This window comes from Bombina bombina, chromosome 5 (genome assembly GCF_027579735.1).
Source record: "Bombina bombina isolate aBomBom1 chromosome 5, aBomBom1.pri, whole genome shotgun sequence".
In the NCBI taxonomy this organism is placed as follows: Eukaryota; Metazoa; Chordata; class Amphibia; order Anura; family Bombinatoridae; genus Bombina; species Bombina bombina.
In genome coordinates, this window is record NC_069503.1 from 711672376 (window position 1) to 711692745 (window position 20370).

General features: G+C 37.3%; 1 protein-coding gene across 1 annotated transcript; it reads left to right on the plus strand.

The window, feature by feature from the left end:
- Window positions 1-544: 544 nt before the first annotated feature.
- Window positions 545-19954, plus strand: LOC128660745 (transmembrane protein 14C). Its single transcript, XM_053714742.1, has 5 exons — window positions 545-679; window positions 7778-7854; window positions 10111-10212; window positions 15921-16008; window positions 19770-19954. The coding sequence occupies exons 2-5, from the start codon at window positions 7779-7781 to the stop codon at window positions 19825-19827; spliced, it is 324 nt and encodes a 107-aa protein (XP_053570717.1). The 5' UTR covers window positions 545-679; window position 7778; the 3' UTR covers window positions 19828-19954.
- Window positions 19955-20370: the final 416 nt, after the last annotated feature.

Below are 20370 nucleotides of genomic sequence, written 5' to 3' on the forward strand. Positions count from 1 at the left end.
CACCCTGCATATGAACAATGTCTGTCCAGATAATGATAAATCTGCCCCATGGTAAAACTTGACAACTCTGTAGCAGGGTTAGTCTTGTGAAGTCTGCCTGGTGCAATTTTAGTCCTTAGAACTGCAAAATCCTTCATTTTCAATTAGAATACAGTATATTGCAATTTGCAAAGTTGTTTACTATACAAAATTAAACGTTATATTACAATCTCAAAGTATTTCGTGTCCATTTAACCTTTCTGAACATGACACTACTAGTAGGTGGCTACACGAGTATGTCACTTCTGATTGGTTTAGTGGTTGCGTCCTGCTCAGAAGTTGCAATCTGTTTGTTTAACCCGCTTAGTGGATGTGTAACATGTGACGTGATAGATCGTTATTATTATGTTTTAACATGTTGATTGTTATAGATTTATCTAGTTAATTTTGCAATCGTTTTGCCTTTATAAAGTATCAATTAATATTTATCAAATGCTGTTAAATGCAATGAAAATATTACAAAGTAGTAACAATTCTTAATAGTAGGCAGGGCCTGTATTACATGTGATAGCTCGGATCACATGACCATCTCAAGTCTCCTCCCCCAGTGTAGGCAATCACTCCGGGCCTGAAGCTGCACATTTTCTTGGAGGACTCACGGGCTCAGTCACCGAGTAGCCTAGTGCCGCATATATAGCAGGTGAGTATAATCTCACAGTGGACAACCATGGTAGCACTGGTACACGCTCTTTGTAATATGATCCCCATTGTGCAAAGTAGTAAAAGTCAGTGCACGGGTGTCTTTTTTTTTTCTTTTCTACTGTGCATAATCTTACAGGGTAGTGGTGCGATTGTCCTTGTGTAAGTCAACTGCAGAGCTAGTACAGTTCTCGTCTATTGGCTGCAACTTATTGCATAACACCCCTTTAAGGTACAGGGGTTGTTATACAACTTTAGTGATGTGCCGTTTTGGGTTATGGAGTGACAAGTTAATGCTTAAAGGCACAGTCAACACTGGAATTTTTCTTGTTTTAAAAGATAGATAATCCCTTTATTACCCAATCCACAGTTTGCATAACCTACACTGTTATATTAATATACTTTTTACCTCTGTGATTAATTTGTATCAAAGCATAATTTGACAGCCCCCCATCACATGGCTATTTATTGTCTATTTGACTTTTATTAGCCAATTAGTGCAGTGTCTGCCACAATCCACGGGCTTGATCACCATGTTATCTATAGGGTTTACATGAACTAGCTCTCCCCTGTTGTGAAAATAAAATAAAAAAGCATGTAATCCTTAGAAATTATCATATGAGCCTTCCTAGGTTTAGCTTTGAATTAGGAATAACAAGAGAACAAAGCAAAAATGGTGATAAAAGTAAAATGGAAAGTTGTTTAAAATGACATGCCCTATTTGAAACAAGTTTTTTTTTTTAACTTGACTGTCCCTTTAAATGTGGAATACTGAATATCAACACTTATAGACTCCTGTCCAGTTCACCTACAGTTATCTGAATCTACAGGCGGTGACTGCTGCAGTGTGAAAATATATATAATCTACTGGAAAAAGAGTTTCCTATCATTTAGCCATGTTTTGCAATTTATAGGAAGTATGTAAATAATCCCGGTTGAGAATCTCCATCCTAGGGACCTAGGACCTCAGTGTGACTCTCAAGTTCTCCTCAGACCCCAATTCCATACATTCTGCTACCCTCAAAATTAACCATGAAAATTGAGACTTTTTAGTCTTTTATCAAAATATATTTTCCTTTATTAAAAAGCTAGCTGGTGACTGGCAGCTATGTACATATGCCTCTAAGATGTGTTCATTTAGCTCCTAGTAGTTTGCAGAGACTTAGCCATGCACACAATTTAAATATATAAATATATATATACACCCCTGTGTATGTGTGTATGTATATGTGTATGTGTGTATATATATAACAGGCATATATACTGGCTGAGCGTTAGCTGCTTTCTATGCTCTGTTAGCTCCTGGGGGCTTCCTTGCAAGAAACTGTTGGCACTTAACATGGTGAGCCACCCCATTAACATAACTTTTTCCCAACTTGTGGTAGTGTCCTGCGGAGCTGCTGTAAAAGTTTGTGTTGGCCGCATTCTGCACAATATACCCTGAGTGATTACAGTATAAAAAAAATAATCTAACAATAGTGCATGAATAATCATAAACATTTTTTTTTTTTTTACCCGTTACCGCATTGAATGATATGAAATTCCTATTAAAGTCTTGATCTATGTCTCAATGTGTGAAAAATATAATATGCTCAATTCATATAAAATATGTTTGCATTAATTATATTTTGTTGAATTTACAATCTGTGCAATTGGGCTTACTATGGCCTAGATTTGGAGTTCGGCGGTAGCCGTCAAAACCAGCGTTAGAGGCTCCTAACGCTGGTTTTGGGCGCCCGCTGGTATTTGGAGTCAGTGATTAAAGGGTCTAACGCTCACTTTTCAGCCGCGACTTTTCCATACCGCAGATCCCCCTACGCCATTTGCGTATCCTATCTTTTCAATGGGATCTTTCTAACGCTGGTATTTAGAGTCGTTTCTGAAGTGAGCGTTAGAGCTCTAACGACAAGATTCCAGCCGCCTGAAAATAGCAGGAGTTAAGAGCTTTCTGGGCTAACGCCGGTTCATAAAGCTCTTAACTACTGTACCCTAAAGTACACTAACACCCATAAACTACCTATGTACCCCTAAACCGAGGTCCCCCCACACCGCCGCCACTCGATTAAAATTTTTAACCCCTAATCTGCCGACCGCCACCTACGTTATACTTATGTACCCCTAATCTGCTGCCCCTAACCCCGCCGACCCCTGTATTACATTTATTAACCCCTAACCTGCCCCCCACAACGTCGCCGCCAGCTACTTACAATAATTAACCCCTAATCTTCCGACCGCAAATCGCCGCCACCTACGTTATCCCTATGTACCCCTAATCTGCTGCCCCTAACACCGCCGACCCCTATATTATATTTATTAACCCCTAATCTGCCCCCCTCAACGTCGCCGACACCTGCCTACACTTATTAACCCCTAATCTGCCGAGCGGACCTGAGCGCTACTATAATAAAGTTATTAACCCCTAATCCGCCTCACTAACCCTATCATAAATAGTATTAACCCCTAATCTGCCCTCCCTAACATCGCCGACACCTACCTTCAATTATTAACCCCTAAACTTCCGATCGGAGCTCACCGCTATTCTAATAAATGTATTAACCCCTAAAGCTAAGTCTAACCCTAACACTAACACCCCCCTAAGTTAAATATAATTTACATCTAACGAAATAAGTTATTAACCCCTAATCCGCCTCACTAACCCTATCATAAATAGTATTAACCCCTAATCTGCCCTCCCTAACATCGCCGACACCTACCTTCAATTATTAACCCCTAAACTTCCGATCGGAGCTCACCGCTATTCTAATAAATGTATTAACCCCTAAAGCTAAGTCTAACCCTAACACTAACACCCCCCTAAGTTAAATATAATTTACATCTAACGAAATAAATTAACTCTTATTAAATAAATTATTCCTATTTAAAGCTAAATACTTACCTGTAAAATAAACCCTAATATAGCTACAATATAAATTATAATTATATTATAGCTATTTTAGGATTAATATTTATTTTACAGGCAACTTTGTAATTATTTTAACCAGGTACAATAGCTATTAAATAGTTAAGAACTATTTAATAGTTACCTAGTTAAAATAATAACAAATTTACCTGTAAAATAAATCCTAACCTAAGTTATAATTAAACCTAACACTACCCTATCAATAAAATAATTAAATAAACTACCTACAATTACGTACAATTAACCTAACACTACACTATCAATAAATAAATTAAACACAATTGCTACAAATAAATACAATTAAATAAACTAGCTAAAGTACAAAAAATAAAAAAGAACTAAGTTACAGAAAATAAAAAAATATTTACAAACATAAGAAAAAGATTACAACAATTTTAAACTAATTACACCTACTCTAAGCCCCCTAATAAAATAACAAAGCCCCCCAAAATAAAAAATTCCCTACCCTATTCTAAATTAAAAAGGTTACAAGCTCTTTTACCTTACCAGCCCTGAACAGGGCCCTTTGCGGGGCATGCCCCAAGAATTTCAGCTCTTTTGCCTGTAAAAGAATAAATACAATACCCCCCCCCCCCCCCCCAAGCGGCATCTTCGATCTTCTTCCATTCTATTGGCTGTTCCGATCAGCCAATAGAATGCGAGCTCAATCTGATTGGCTGATGGGATCGGCCAATCGGATTGAACTTGATTCTGATTGGCTGATTCCATCAGCCAATCAGAAAATTCCTACCTTAATTCCGATTGGCTGATAGAATCCTATCAGCCAATCGGAATTCGAGGGACGCCATCTTGGATGACGTCCCTTAAAGGAACCGTCATTAGTCGGGAGACATCGGAAGAAGAGGATGGATCCGCGTCGCCTGCTTCAAGATGGACCCGCTCCGCACCGGATGGAAGAAGATCGAAGATGCCGCTTGGAGAAGATGTTTGCCGGTCCGGATGTCCTCTTCTTGCCGGATAGGAGGAAAACTTTGGAGCCTCTTCTGGACCGGATTATGGATCGCCAACCCCCGCTTGGGTTGGATGAAGATCTTGGAGCCAGGACGGATCGGTGATACCTGGATGGTGAAGACAAGGTAGGAAGATCTTCAGGGGCTTAGTGTTAGGTTTATTTAAGGGGGGTTTGGGTTAGATTAGGGGTATGTGGGTGGTGGGTTGTAATGTTGGGGGGGGGGTATTGTATTTATTCTTTTACAGGCAAAAGAGCTGAAATTCTTGGGGCATGCCCCGCAAAGGGCCCTGTTCAGGGCTGGTAAGGTAAAAGAGCTTGTAACCTTTTTAATTTAGAATAGGGTAGGGAATTTTTTATTTTGGGGGGCTTTGTTATTTTATTAGGGGGCTTAGAGTAGGTGTAATTAGTTTAAAATTGTTGTAATCTTTTTCTTATGTTTGTAAATATTTTTTTATTTTCTGTAACTTAGTTCTTTTTTATTTTTTGTACTTTAGCTAGTTTATTTAATTGTATTTATTTGTAGGAATTGTGTTTAATTTATTTATTGATAGTGTAGTGTTAGGTTAATTGTACGTAATTGTAGGTAGTTTATTTAATTATTTTATTGATAGGGTAGTGTTAGGTTTAATTATAACTTAGGTTAGGATTTATTTTACAGGTAAATTTGTTATTATTTTAACTAGGTAACTATTAAATAGTTCTTAACTATTTAATAGCTATTGTACCTGGTTAAAATAAATACAAAGTTACCTGTAAAATAAATATTAATCCTAAAATAGCTATAATATAATTATAATTTATATTGTAGCTATATTAGGGTTTATTTTACAGGTAAGTATTTAGCTTTAAATAGGAATAATTTATTTAATAAGAGTTAATTAATTTCGTTAGATGTAAATTATATTTAACTTAGGGGGGTGTTAGTGTTAGGGTTAGACTTAGCTTTAGGGGTTAATACATTTATTAGAATAGCGGTGAGCTCCGATCGGAAGTTTAGGGGTTAATAATTGAAGGTAGGTGTCGGCGATGTTAGGGAGGGCAGATTAGGGGTTAATACTATTTATGATAGGGTTAGTGAGGCGGATTAGGGGTTAATAACTTTATTATAGTAGCGCTCAGGTTTGCTCGGCAGATTAGGGGTTAATAAGTGTAGGTAGGTGTCGGCGACGTTGAGGGGGGCAGATTAGGGGTTAATTAATATAATATAGGGGTCGGCGGTGTTAGGGGCAGCAGATTAGGGGTACATAGGGATAACGTAGGTTGCGGCGGTTTACGGAGCGGCAGATTAGGGGTTAAAAAAAATATGCAGGGGTCAGCGATAGCGGGGGCGGCAGATTAGGGGTTAATAAGTGTAAGGTTAGGGGTGTTTAGACTCGGGGTTCATGTTAGGGTGTTAGGTGCAGACTTAGGAAGTGTTTCCCCATAGGAAACAATGGGGCTGCGTTAGGAGCTGAACGCTGCTTTTTTGCAGGTGTTAGGTTTTTTTTCAGCTCAAACAGTCCCATTGTTTCCTATGGGAGAATCGTGCACGAGCACGTTTTTGAGGCCGGCCGCGTCCGTAAGCAACTCTGGTATCGAGAGTTGCATTTGCGGTAAAAATGCTCTACGCTCCTTTTTTGGAGCCTAACGCAGCATTTGTTTTAACTCTCGATACCAGAGTTAAATTTATGGTGCGGCCAGAAAAAAGCCCGCGGAGCGTTAACAGCCCTTTTACCGCCGAACTCCAAATCTAGGCCTATGTGAGTCCAGAACTATGGTTGCTTCGTCTCGTCTTTTTATCTGCGGTCAGCCCTCTTACAGATGCATATCCAGCAATATCAGAGAAGGTTTGATCCTTTTGAGGCTGCTGTTTAACATGCCGTGTAATAGACTAAGGTAGTGCCATGTGGGTTGTGTTGCTAAAACGCAAAGAGAAATGCTATGCTACCCCCAATTCTATACTGCCACTTATACCCCTCAGTTCTATAGTTGTATAATTTTCTGTTTAATAGCAAGAACACTGTAAAAAAATAAATAGTGCAACATTTTTACTTTTTTTTTTTTTTTTTTTTTTTAAACCTCCATGTCTTATTCTTGTATAAATAACACAACAAGGTTCTAATGTTTTTCTAAATAATCTGCAGGTAGGGAAAACCCCGCTAGCAAAATGGTGCAAATATGAAAGGGACGGTAAAGTCAAAATTAAACTTAGATGAACCGGATAGAGCATGCAGTTTTAAACAACTTTCCAGCTTGCTTCTTTTATGAATTTTGCTCAGTTCTCTTGGTATTCTTTGTGAGAGAGTAATGCTAGGTGAGCTCAGGAGCGTGCACGTGTTTTTGGCATTCTGGAATCAGAGTTTGTAACAATGCTTATGCCAATGGTATACCTAGTTAGAACCACAGCTTTCTAAAGACATATGCACACTCCTAAGCTCCTATCAGCATACTTAGTTTTTCTCTTTAAAGGGACACTAAACCCAATTTTTTTTCTTTTGTGATTCAGATAGAGCATGCAATTTTAAGCAACTTTCTAATTTACTCTTATCAATTTTTCTTTGTTCTCTTGCTATCTTTATTTAAAAAAGAAGGCATATAAGCTTGTTTTTTTGGTTTAGAACTCTGGACAGCACTTTTTTCTATCTGAATCATGAAAGAAAAAAAATGGGTTCAGTGTCACTTTAACAATGCATACAAATTGTAATATTAGAAGTAATTTGAAAAGGTGTTTAAAATTGCATGCTGTATCTGAATCACAAATGTTTAGCCTTGACTTTATTTATTTATGGTTAGGGATGCACATACAACTGTGCTGCACATAGACAGTCTGTGTGAGATATCTGCAAATTATCTTCACATTATAACATTTGGCCATGTTGGAAGGGTGCAGATAAACACTGCTGGGCCCCTTTCTTGTCTCAGGGCCATAGGTTAAACTGCTGTAAATGTGACTGCAATATGCTCTTAATAAAAAAGGGAGGATATTTTAGTACAATATTCTAAATTATTGCAGCCACAAAAGTAATTTACTAATGTATCATTATCAACCATTAACTGTACTACTTTTACTCAGAATGCCTGTATGTTTTGTCTGTAGCTTCTTTTTTATAAAGAATGTGTAGTAAATTGAATTGCTAGTAGGTGCAAGTAGGTGTGTGTGTGTGTGTGTGTGTGTGTGTGTGTAGAATAATGTTTATATATGATTTTAATGTGTGTTTTATTTTAAGAATGGGAGTCGATTGGTTTGGCTTTGGATACGCAGCCCTGGTGGCCTCTGGAGGAGTTATTGGCTATGTAAAAGCAGGTAATGTTTATATGTGAAATTACACTATTACTTTTTTGTTGCCTGCAATAAACATAATGAATGTTAAAATTGAATTTAAACAATAATCCAGGATAAAAAATCCTCACTGTTACATTTTTACAAATATGTGTTTTTGAGTTTAATCGGACTTACAAAACGTCTCTTACTTGCATTTGAGCAGATGCTGAATCCTGTAACAAATATTCAAAACATATGCTTGTACTAATAACTATAGTAAACTTGTAGTAACACAACTCATTGAAAGGTATATCTTGGTTATTGGACCTATGTGTGCTGCTCTTCCGTTATTACTATTGGATGTCTATGCATAGTACTTAGCTGTAAATGTAATTCTGCTTTAGTGTTTTCTCCAGGGCTGCTACTCGCTCAAGACGGGTGTATTGCTTATTCCACCTAAAGCCTCTACCTAAGATCCCCAGTGGAGAATGCTTGGGTTAGTCAGCATCATGGTAACCAAACTGCGATGTTCTTCTGGAGCACTGACTCAGCAAGGGCTACTTATGATGCACAATTAATGGAGAATGTGCTGTTCACCTTGCATCAGGATAATTGTACTCCACTCTGCATTTTGCTCACCTGCCCAGTTTGTCTGTATGTAGGAGCTGGCTTCATCCATACTTTGTCCTCAGTGTGGCTGTTATATGGCAGGATGGCCTCTTGCCAGGTGCCAGTCCTCTGATCCACTACTCTTTAGAACTGCAGGATTGTTATTGCCTGAGTGCAGCTCCAATGAAAACACTTGTGATGGTTGTTCAGAGGTTTGAGTAAAACCTTTATTTTTTGTATGCACAGATTAAACATGTTAAATCAAAGTAAACAAAAAGGAACATATTGTGTAAACAGCAAACAACTTACTTGATCTCTTGAAAAATTAGCACTTAGAAATTCTAACTGCCCCCAGTATGATGGGTGGAGAATGATGGGCAAGAGAAAATATGATTCCCTGTTATCTAGTCTATTCACTAGCCTAAACGTTTTATGACAGGCTAAGATAAACCTTCCTGCAAAGGCCTCCTCCTTGTAGGGCTGTGACAGGAAGTAAAATACACTGCACACATGTAGTGTAAACAATTAAATAAAAGTAAAATCTATTTAAATAGATGAATAATACATATTGCAACACCTTCTATTAAGTATAAGCAACTGCTTAGTCCTTTTTTTTTTTTTAAATGCAACAAAGAAACTGACAGTTTAACATCCCTTAAAGGGACATACAACCCAAAAAATGTATTCATGATTCAGATAGAACATGTAATTTTAAACAGATTTATAATTTGCTTCTATTATCTAATTTGCTTTGTTTTTTCGCTAAATGTGAGGAAGTTTTTTTTTTTTTTTATTACAGAAAGGGTGGTGGATTCATGGAATAAGTTCCCAATAGAGGTGGTAAACACAGGGACTGTAAAAAAAAAATGCCTGGGACATGCATAAGGCTATCCGAAGAAAACAGCAACATGTGATATGGGTAGACTTGATTGGCATTTTGGTTCTTATTTACTGTCAAATTCTATGTTTCTATCCTTTGTAGAAAATCATACATAGGTAGGCTCAGGAGCAGCAATGCACTACTGGGAGCTAGCTGCTGATTGGTCACTACACTTATATGCCTGTTGTCATTGGCTCACTTGATGTTGTCAGCTAGCTTCCAATAACAACAAAGGATGCCAAGAGAATGAAGCAAATTGGATAATAGAAGTAAATCGGAAAGTTGTTTAAAATTGAATGTTCTTTCTGGATCATGAAAGAACAAAAATAGTGTTTTATGTATTTTTAACTACTGATATATACTGTAACTGTGCATGATTAAAACATGACTTTACTCTCCTTTTAAAGCTTCAGTGATGTTCCATACAAGCATCATGTGCTCCTAAAGGTGTCCTTTAATCATTTCAGCCTCTCCAAACTATAAGAGTTAGTTTAGAAAATGTTTTTTTTAGCATATTGAGTTTGTAATGATATTTAAAATCCATCTTTTTTGTGACTGCTTCAAAGATTTCATTTATATAAAATATTGTACAGAACACGATGTTACCTCTTCCATCAGGCATTCAGTCCGCTTATCTGACCTTCAGAAACTCCTAACTTTTATGTCTTATGTTGGTATATTTGTAAAGTGCTTTCAGAGAGAAAAGCGCTATATAAATCGCAAATTATTATTATATGTTACCTATTTATTCCATGTATTAGTTTTTCTTTTTTAATGCACACAATTGTATATTTCCCTTTGTATTCCAGGTAGCGTTCCTTCTTTGGCAGCAGGTCTTCTGTTTGGGAGTTTAGCAGGGCTAGGTGCCTATCAGACGTCCAATGATCCTAAGAATGTATTACTTTCCCTGAGTAAGTTGATTTTCTCTAATATATTAAAGTGTCTGTTGGTAGCAGGGGGTAATTACAGGGGTCTTAGAGGTCTCTCTTGGAGGCCCATCAATCAGTAGTGGTGGTGTCAGGCTCCACCTTTATCATTTGTTAGAGAAAAGGAAGTCATAATGGCACTACTGTTGTTGATTCCCTCTAGTTAATATCAACATAGGGATATCCTATATATTATTTTCATATAGATTAATTAAAGGGACATAATACTCATATGCGAAATCACTTGAAACTGATGCAGTATAACTGTAAAAAGCTGACCGCAAAATATCACCTGAGCATCTCTATGTAAAAAAGGAAGATATTTTACCTCACAATCTCCTTAACTCAGCAGAGTAAGTTCTGTGTAAAAAGTTATCTTTCAGTTACTGTCCAGTTGCAGGTACAAAAAATAAATAAATGAAGAAATGAACGGCAGCCAATCTGCATCAAAAGTGCTGAGGTCATGAACTCTCTTACTGTGATCTCATGAGATTTTAATTAACTCTCATGAGATATCATAGTAAACTCCATTAAACTGAATAGGGTAATGAGTGTGCACGAGGCTCACTCTCTTGCCTGTCCCGGGACAGACATACTGATTTGCTGCTTAAAGCCCTTTGCAAAGGGGTGTGAATACTTTTTTTTTTTTTTTTTTGAGTTAAAATATCTTTCTTTTTTACATAGAGATGTTCAGGTGATATTTTCTAGTCAGTTATTTTACAGCTATGCTGTATCACTTTCAAGTGTTTCAACATTTGGGTATCATGGCCCTTTAATCAAATGGGAGTGGAGCTTTATACCAGTAAACATTATAAATGAGAAAAGTGTGCAAGACACTAAGAGAAAAGGGTATACTAAATAGCACTATATAACAACTATCACCACCTAAATAAAAATGTATTAATTGTAATGATAATTCTTTGATCCACTAAACTACTAAAAATGGGTCAACCTACAATTAAAAGAAAAGTGTGTTTTTCCACTTGTCTTCTTATCTTATGTTACTTATATAATACAACATGTCCCCAGTTAATACTGGAATAATTAGGAATATAAGTAACAATGTATGCTATTCAGTACATAAAATGAAACCCAATAATGTCAGAAAATAGAATAGAACATTCAGCATAGATACATAAGAGCAGTGTAAATCACCCATATGTCACATTATGTATCTATGTTGAATGTTCAGCTGAGTATTTCTATTTTCTGACATTATATTGTTTCATTTTAAGTGCTGAATAACATATATTGTTACTTATATTCCTAATTATTCCAGTATCAACTGGGGACATATATTATATAAGTAACATAAGAGGACACAAGTGGAACGCACACTTTTTTTTTTTTTTAATTGTAGGTTGACCCATTTTTAGTTGGCTTTTAGTACAAGTTAAGTTTTACAGCACATCTCTCCGCACTAATGGATCAAAGAATTCTCATTGGAATTTAATGCATTTGTATTTAGGTGGGGATAGTTGTTGTAGAGTGCTATTTAGTATACCCTTTTGTCTTAGTGTCTTGCACACTTTTCTCATTCCACCTGTATCACGTTTGGCCCATCTGAATGACTTTGCCTTTATAATATGGTGGCAGGGTTTCCAAGATGGCCGCCAGTTATATTTGTGCAGGAAGGCTGGGCAAGTGCGTATCATTTGGTTTAGGCTAGCGATAAGAGAAGGATGAAAATCACAGAGAAGCAGCTTCTCCTCTTCCTGTGTGGCTGTTGGCTTAGCTTCTGCTTATTGCAAACGGCCAGAGAGGGCACTTTTGAAATGGGGCTTCCACCAAAAATAAGAAATTGATTTTAGTCCACTGAGGAATTTTGCTTAACTGTCTTTGTATCCTCTTTTGAAAAAGCAGCAATGTGCACTACTGGGAGCTAGCTTAAAGGGACACTGAACCCACATTTTTTTCTTTCGTGATTCAGATAGAGCATGAAATTTTAAGCAACACATTTACTCCTATTATCAAATTTTCAACATTCTCTTGGTATCTTTATTTGAAATGCAAGAATGTAAGTTTAGATGCCGGCCCATCTGGGTTGTTCTTGCTGATTGGTGGATAAATTCATCCACCAATAAAGTGCTGTCCAGAGTTCTGAACAAAAAAACTTAGATGCCTTCTTTTTCAAATAAAGATAGCAAGAGAACGAAGAAAAATTGATAATAGGAGTAAATTAGAAAGTTGCTTAAAATTGCATGCTCTATCTGAATAAAAAAATTGTGTTCAGTGTCCCTTTAACACAGCCAGTGAGGCAATGAGAAGAGGCATATATGTACAGCCACCAATAAGCACATAGTTCCCAGTAGTGCTTACCACAGGATACCAAGAAAACAAAGCAAATGAGATAAAAGCAGTAAATTGGAAAGTCTTTTATAGTTGTATGTTTTATCTGAAAAATGAAAGAAAAATGTGGGGTTTCATACTGCTTTTATCTCATTTGCTTTGTTTTCTTGGTATCTTTTGATATGCACTACTGGGAACTAGTTCAGATAGAGAATGTCATTTTAAACCACTTTCCAATTTACTTATATTATCTAATTTTCTTAATTCTCTTGGTATCCTTTGTTGAAGAATCAGTAATACACTACTGGGAGCAAGCTGAAGGCGTCGGGTGGGCCAATAACATGAGACTTATATGTGAAGCCACTAATCAGTAGTTTCTGATCCTACCTAGGTATCACTTTCAACAAAAGAATAGCAAGAGACCAAAATAAATTAGATAATAGAAGTAAATTGGAAAGTTGTTTAAAATCGCATGCTTTATCTGAATCACAATAAAAAAAAATAAGTTTAATGTCCCTTTAAAATGTTCATATGTATGTTTGCCCATCTACTTTTTCTTTTCTTTTATGTTTCATAATGTCTTTTTAACAGAATGTAAAACAATGATAATGAGCACTTCAGTCCAGGGGGCAACATAGTATATTTAGATTATCTATTTGGTACGGTTAGATTTATTCATGGTTAGATTTATTCATGTTTAGATTTATTTATGTTTGACTTGTAGCATTAACATTTGGTGATTCTGATTCTATATTATTATTATTATTATTATTATTGTTATCATTATTATGTGTTTTTGAATATTATTAAACTAAAATCATCATCATTAAGGGGACATTAAACACCTCCCTCTTATGGGTGCCTCTATTTTTGACCTACAGTCCAAGAGACAAGCAACTACAATCCAAGTGACGAGCTCAGGGCCATCTTTAATATTTACTGAACCCTGGGCAAACATTTTCTTGCCCCCCCCCATACAATTTCGCTCTCCATCCCAAAAAACAACTAAATCAATTTGGCAGTGGATCATCCACTGCTGGGCTAATCATTTAAAAAAAATATATGAAATAAGTTACAATATGTGAAACGGGACCTAAGCAGTACTAATAAGTAAATAAAAATATAAATTCCTCCACTGTGGATTAATTTAATATATTTACTAATTAATTAACTAAATGTTGGTTTTTAATTTATTTATTTATTTTATTTTTTTAAGTACAGTACATAAATATTTAATGCCATGCACGGCATCTCATAGTAAAAATCAGTGGCGGACCTAATGTCTACAGGGCCCCGGTGCAAGAATTTATTTTGGGCCCACCTAAAAGCATCTCACCAGTTTTGGGATATTCGCTACATATTTATTGTTTAGATAGCCACTGTACAGCAAAATTATCACTTTCATTAATACCAAGGGCATGCCTAACATAACAAACTCTCCTAAAACATATATTCTATCGCTATCGCTATCATTATCTCTATCGCTATCATTATCTCTATCGCTATCATTATCTCTATCGCTATCAGCTCTCTCTATCGCTATCAGCTCTCTCTATCGCTATCAGCTCTCTCTATCGCTATCAGCTCTCTCTATCGCTATCAGCTCTCTCTATCATCTCTATCTCTCACTCCAGAGCATACACATGTACACGCACTCTCCAGAGCATACACGCACTATATAATCATATACATGTACATATACAAACTTCAGTTAGTTGATCTGAGGGCCACCACAGAGAGCAGGGCTAAGGGGATTAGCAGACTGGATGCTGTCTGTCCAAGGCTGCAGGTATACAGTGTGAGAAGAGTCACACAGCCTCAAGACTGAAGAGAGCAGTGTCTGCAGATGCTCAAATCCTCACGTGCCTTCCGCTCCAGCTTTCTGGTGCATGCACCTACAGTCAGCCCTACCCTGAACAATCCCCACCACCAGAGCAGTTACCTGGTAACAGTCGTAACCCCAGCAGGACATTTTTCTAAAGCAGTGGGATTGGCTGGATGCTGAGTTAGGTTTAAGCATTCAGTGCTGCACAGTGCACACCTAAAATGGCACATGGCACTAGCTTGGCATGTCACATGACACCGGCATGGTCTGGCACAGTTTCTTACAAATAAATATAAGCTGAGAACTTTTGACTGTGACAGTATTAGGACTGACTGTGTGTGCCCCCCCCCATGTCACACAACATGAGCAGTCTGGCATCAACCACATTTTTTTTAAAAAAAAATTTAGACTCTTGGGCCCCACAACAAAGACTGGTCCCTGGGCAGCTGCCCCCTTTTGCCCTGCTAAAGATGACCCTGGACGAGCTACTCCAAACCTTATGTCTCTGTACCCTCAACCTGTGGACTGTAAGCTCTTCAGCACAGGACCCTCCTCCTCCTGTACTAGTTCTGTTCAGTCTGTTATAATTTTGTGTCTTATCACAAAAACAGGTGTACCTCGTTTGAACTAACATATATTAGGGGTGCAATAGTGCTACGTATAGTTTAACACTGGCACAGCACAGTATTCAATTAGTATTCAATAAATACTGTGCCTGTAAAGTAGTGACAATTACTGTAGTAAAATTTGCCAGACTATAGCACTGAGTCACAGATTGCACTGTAATGCTGTAAACAGAGTGAACTGCACATAACAAAATGGTGCCAGTCATTTTTCTCGCAATCTCACGATGATTACAGCACTGTTTCAAAATCTTTGGAGGTTGAACTTCAGCTCCACAAAGCGCTGTATTAGCAAAGCGCTGTAAAGTGAGGTATACCTGTATTTGTTATTGTATACGCTTATTTCTTTATATACAGAATTTTGCGACGCTATACAAATAAGTGATAATAATAATAATAGGGTGGCACCCATGACTAGATGGAGGGTGAGGAAAGACTTAAAGGGGCATTAAACTGATTTTTTTTTTTCATGATTCTGGTAGAGAATACAATTTAAAACAACATTTCAATTTACTTCTATTATCTAATTTGCTTCATTCTTTAGATATCCTTTGTTGAAAAAATAGCAATGCACATGGGTGAGCCAATCACACAAGGCATCTATGTGCAGCCACCAACCATCAGCTACTGAGCCTATCTAGATATGCTATTAAGAGAATGAAACACATTAGATACTAGAAGTAACTTAGAACATTGTTTAAAATTTGCATGCTCTTTCTAAATCATGAAAGAAAAAAAATGGTTTCATGTCCCTTTAATTATGCTATGCTTATAAAATGTAGCTTTGTAAATGTTTTTTTCAAGACTATAGTATTGTATGTTCTTTTACGTGAAACTATATAGTGACAATAAATTTTATAATATAATATAACAATATAATTGCATGTTACACATATACTTCCATCTATCAATGTAACATTAATATGTGTTTTTTTTTTGTTGTTTTTTTTTTTAAGTTGCTTCAGGCACATTAGCTGGAGTAATGGGAATTCGTTTCTACAACTCTGGAAAATTCATGCCTGCTGGATTAATTGCTGGTGCCAGGTAGAGTAATTCTGTCATTACTTGATGATTTTTTTTTTTTTTTGCCCCTGCAGGTTTATTTATTTATTTTTTTTCAATCCTCTTGGGACTTATGATCCCAAGTGTTTTTTAAAGACCTCAATTCTGACAGCAAGCGGACATAATTATCCTTAATCATTTGTGAAGCACTATTAGATATCTTCACACCCAGACGAGTGACCTGCTCCTGTGACCATTTAAAATTGTAGCGTTCCTTTAAACTGTGAATGCAATTGTGAGAGTAGCCCCACCAGTATATCTCTGTCTTTTGAGCGTTCAATTTATAAAATGAGAGGTCACCAAAGGTCTTTAAGACATCCAATAGTCGAGGAATGGCTCTACCCGGATCTGCAGTGAAGATTGTGATGTCATCTGCGAATAATGCTATTTTTTGCAAAGTGCCTGAAAGCACTATCCCTGGAATGGATGCGTCGTCGCGAATATGGGCAGCCAAGGGCTCAACCGCCAGGGCAAACAACGCGGGGACAGGGGACACCCCTGCCTAGTGCCATTAGAGATACTGAAGGGGTCAGACTGAAAGCCAAGGCCCCTAATAATAGCCGACGGGGCAGAGTATAACGCCTGAATAGCTCTACAGGTTGGTGGGGGAAAATTAAAAGCTCTGAGGGTTTCCCACAAGTAAGACCAGCGGACTCGATCAAAAACCTTCTCGGCATCCAAAGAGATAACCGAGAAAGGCCTCTGCATTCTGGTAGACTCACAAACAATATTAACAAGCCGCCTTGTATTGTCGGACCCCTCGTGCTTATGAATAAACCCTACTTGGTCAGGGCCTATTAGGTGCAGGAGAAGCTTGCTGATACGGTTAGCAAGAATTTTAGAGTATATTTCCACATCCACGTTGATCAAAGAGATTGGCCTATAGCTTGCGCAGGAGGAAGGGTCTTTTTCGGGTTTAGGCAGGGTAATTATGGCAGCTTTTAAGAATTCCTCTCTCATGGAGCCCTCTTTACTTGCTAAGGTAAAAAACCTCTGCAAATAGGGTGATAGTTCGTTAGCAAAAACCTTATAAAACTGGGCAGAGAAACCATCAGGTCCCGGGCCTTAAAGGGTTTTAGGTTTTTTTTATTGTTTGTTTAATCGCTACCAAAGATAGAGGGGCTGTGAGTCTTGTTGCTCGGTTGTAAGTGTGGGAAGGTTGGCTGAAGTTAAAAAATTTCTGATATCTTGACTAGTAGTGGGGGTAGGGGTCTCAGAGTTTTTAATATTATATAATTTGGAATAGAAGTCAGCAAAACATTCACCAATTTGAGAGGGTTTCTTATGCGGTTTGCCATTGTAGTTAATCTGGGAAATGCGGGAATTGCTATATTTATGACTGAGTCTGTTTGCAAGCATAGTATCAGGTCTGTTACCTTTGTAGTAGTATAATTGTTTTAATTTGCTGAGGTTATTTTGTGTACGGCGTAACTTAGTGGTTAATGTGCTCCTTAACTGTAGTGATTTGCGCTGCCACATCTAAGCTGATGGAAGAGCGATTAAGGGATTCTAGGGATCTGAGTTTCGTGTGTGACTGTGAAGAGTAAGACCTGCTAACTTTATCAGATGACCCTGTTTGCGAATAATAAGGCCCCTGACTGTTGCCTTAATTGCGCCCCAGAGAATATCATCTGAGGTCTGGCCGTTGTTGTTACGAGCCAGCAATTCAACCAGGTCCCGTCTCAGTTCTTCCCTGAATGGAATATCGGCCAATATGTGTCTAGGAAGGCACCAATTGGGTTTAGATGGTAGTTTGTCCGAGGGGAATAAGTCTGCCATTACTCGATCATGGTCCGACCAGGAGCTGAGTGGGATGCTGGAACGGGAGACTGAATCCAAGGATACTGCCTGGCAGAAAATATAGTCCAGTCGGGAATAAGTTTTGTGGGGGTGAGAGTAGTGGGTAAAGTCCCTGACATTAGGATGTAGAGTAAAGTCCCTGTCATTACTGTCCTGAATTGGGCAGAGGTATATGTCTCTTGTGAATGTTTAGCTGCTTGCGGTCGAGTTTTGGTTCCCATGTCATATTAAAGTCACCCGCAATCAAGACCCTCCCTTGCTTTAATCTTATCAAGTGTCTGTAGAATAGTGCGGAGACACGCAGGCTGCCGTGAATTAGGGAGATAAATAAAGACCAACGTATGAAGAACATGGTCCAGTCTGCAAACCAGGATTGTATATCTGGCTTGGGGGTCAGTAAGTACGTGAATTTGCTCATAAGCGATCCTGTTATGGAGTAAAATAGCCATGCCTCTAGCCTTCTTGGAGAAGGGTGAGTGTTCTAGGACTTTGTAGGAACGAGAGTGGAAATATTGAGGGGCGTCTGACTGCCAGAGAGTCTCCTGCAGGAAAACTACGTCTGGATTGTGAAATTTGAGTTCACGGGACAAAAGACTCCTTTTAAAAGGGGAATTAAGACCACTTACATTGTGTGTGAGCACTTTTAAACAGTGCGCCATCTCACGAGTCAGGCCTAGGGATGGGGAACGGGAAGGAGAACGGAGAAAAGAAGTTAGGGAAAGGGATTAGGACAGGAAATCAGCACTAAGGTGTTGTATTAGAAAATGAGGTGAAAATAGTTCACCTAAGTGGAACCCTGGTGTGGACTACCTATGTGGCTAGGAAAGAAGTATACAGAGAGAGAGCCGAAGCCATCGGCCCCCCTCTATGCACAGAGGAAGGAAAACATGTAAATGTATAGACAGATATTAAACTTGTGAGAACATTGGTGAGTATGTGTGGACAGCAACAACAAACCTAAGTAAAATGCAAAACATCCATTCTAGACAAGCGTACAAACAAATAAGTTATTTTAACAAATAAACCTTCATCTGTTTGTAAATATTAAGATAAAAACCAGCAATAATGTAGAAAGCCATAATTTGCATGAGTCTTACTGACTAATGATTTTAAATCTTGATTTTAATTGATTTGAATGAAATCAAATCAATCATAAATAAAATACATTTTGAGCCGTAGTGTTTTCTTTAACCTTTTAAAGCTGTTATGACGTTCTATTCCGTCATAATTAGACTGGGCTTTAAAGCCGTTATGATGGAATAGAACGTCATAACTAACTGCTGTGCTTCAAGGATTTAATCACGGTCTGGAGGGCGTTCCTAAGATTGTAGGGACGCCCCCCAGATGCAATCCAATAATTGAAATCTTGCGATCGTATGCACGATCGCGTAGTTTCAATTTGTCTACATCGGAACAGCTGTTCCGATGTAGGCACTTTAACCCTGTCACGAAAGGGTTAAATATTTGGCTTGAAAAATAAAATTGAGGGTTACCAGTCAGAAATAAGTTGCTATCGAAATGTAAAACTATGGCATGGATGCAAAACGCTTCAGAATTAGTTAACTTGTTGGAATTACATTAATACTTTATAATTTTCTTCACTCAAATTTAGTAAACATGGAAATTTGCAGGCTTTTGTCAGACCAACAGTGTGCTAAAAGGTTATGAAATAGGAATTCAAAGGTGGAAAAAATGTTATGAAAGCTTTTTTTCTAAATTTTACTGGTTAGTGGTTTCCGTGCAAAGCTGCTTTTCTGATGAGTCAATGTGGAAACATCTTATGGTATCATGTAAACTTGTAGAAAAATCTCTCAACATATAGAAACAGACCCCTATTATCGAAATACGGTTTTGTATTTTTTTTTTTTTTCATTTTGTATATCATTTTAAAACTTCAAAGAATTTTAATGTTTACTGATATGCTTTTGTTTTTGTTTTCACAGTTTATTAATGGTTGGAAGAATTGGACTGAAAATGTTAGAGAAACCTCATAAACCATAATGAAAAATTATTTGCACTGAAATGTAAGATGTATATTTCTAAGACCTGCCACCTTTTTTTGTTAATCAAAAATTAGTATATGACCTTGTTATACTTCAATTAAATAAATAATTGGTCTAATCAAAAAGTGTTGTTGTTCATTAACATTTGGGTAAGTTAAACACTATTCACATTATTAATCCATTGACTATAATAATAATAATTGTATTATTCATAAACTGCTTTTAACCCCAAGGTGACTCAAATGCAAATTGAGTTGACCATTACAAGAACACAAGCCACAAGGTTTTAACCCCTTCACTACCGGGACTTGCTCAAAATACAGGAGAATTTTTAGCATTTTTGCTATCGCTCAATTTAAACAGAAATAGAGCCTTTTTTGTAATTGTATTTACCTGTCATTATATATATATATATATATATATATATATATATATATATAATCATTTTATTTATTTTTAAGTAGAAAACCCAAGGTATTGATCTAGGCCCATTTTGGCTTATTTCATGCCACCATTTCACCATCAAATGCAATCGTATAAA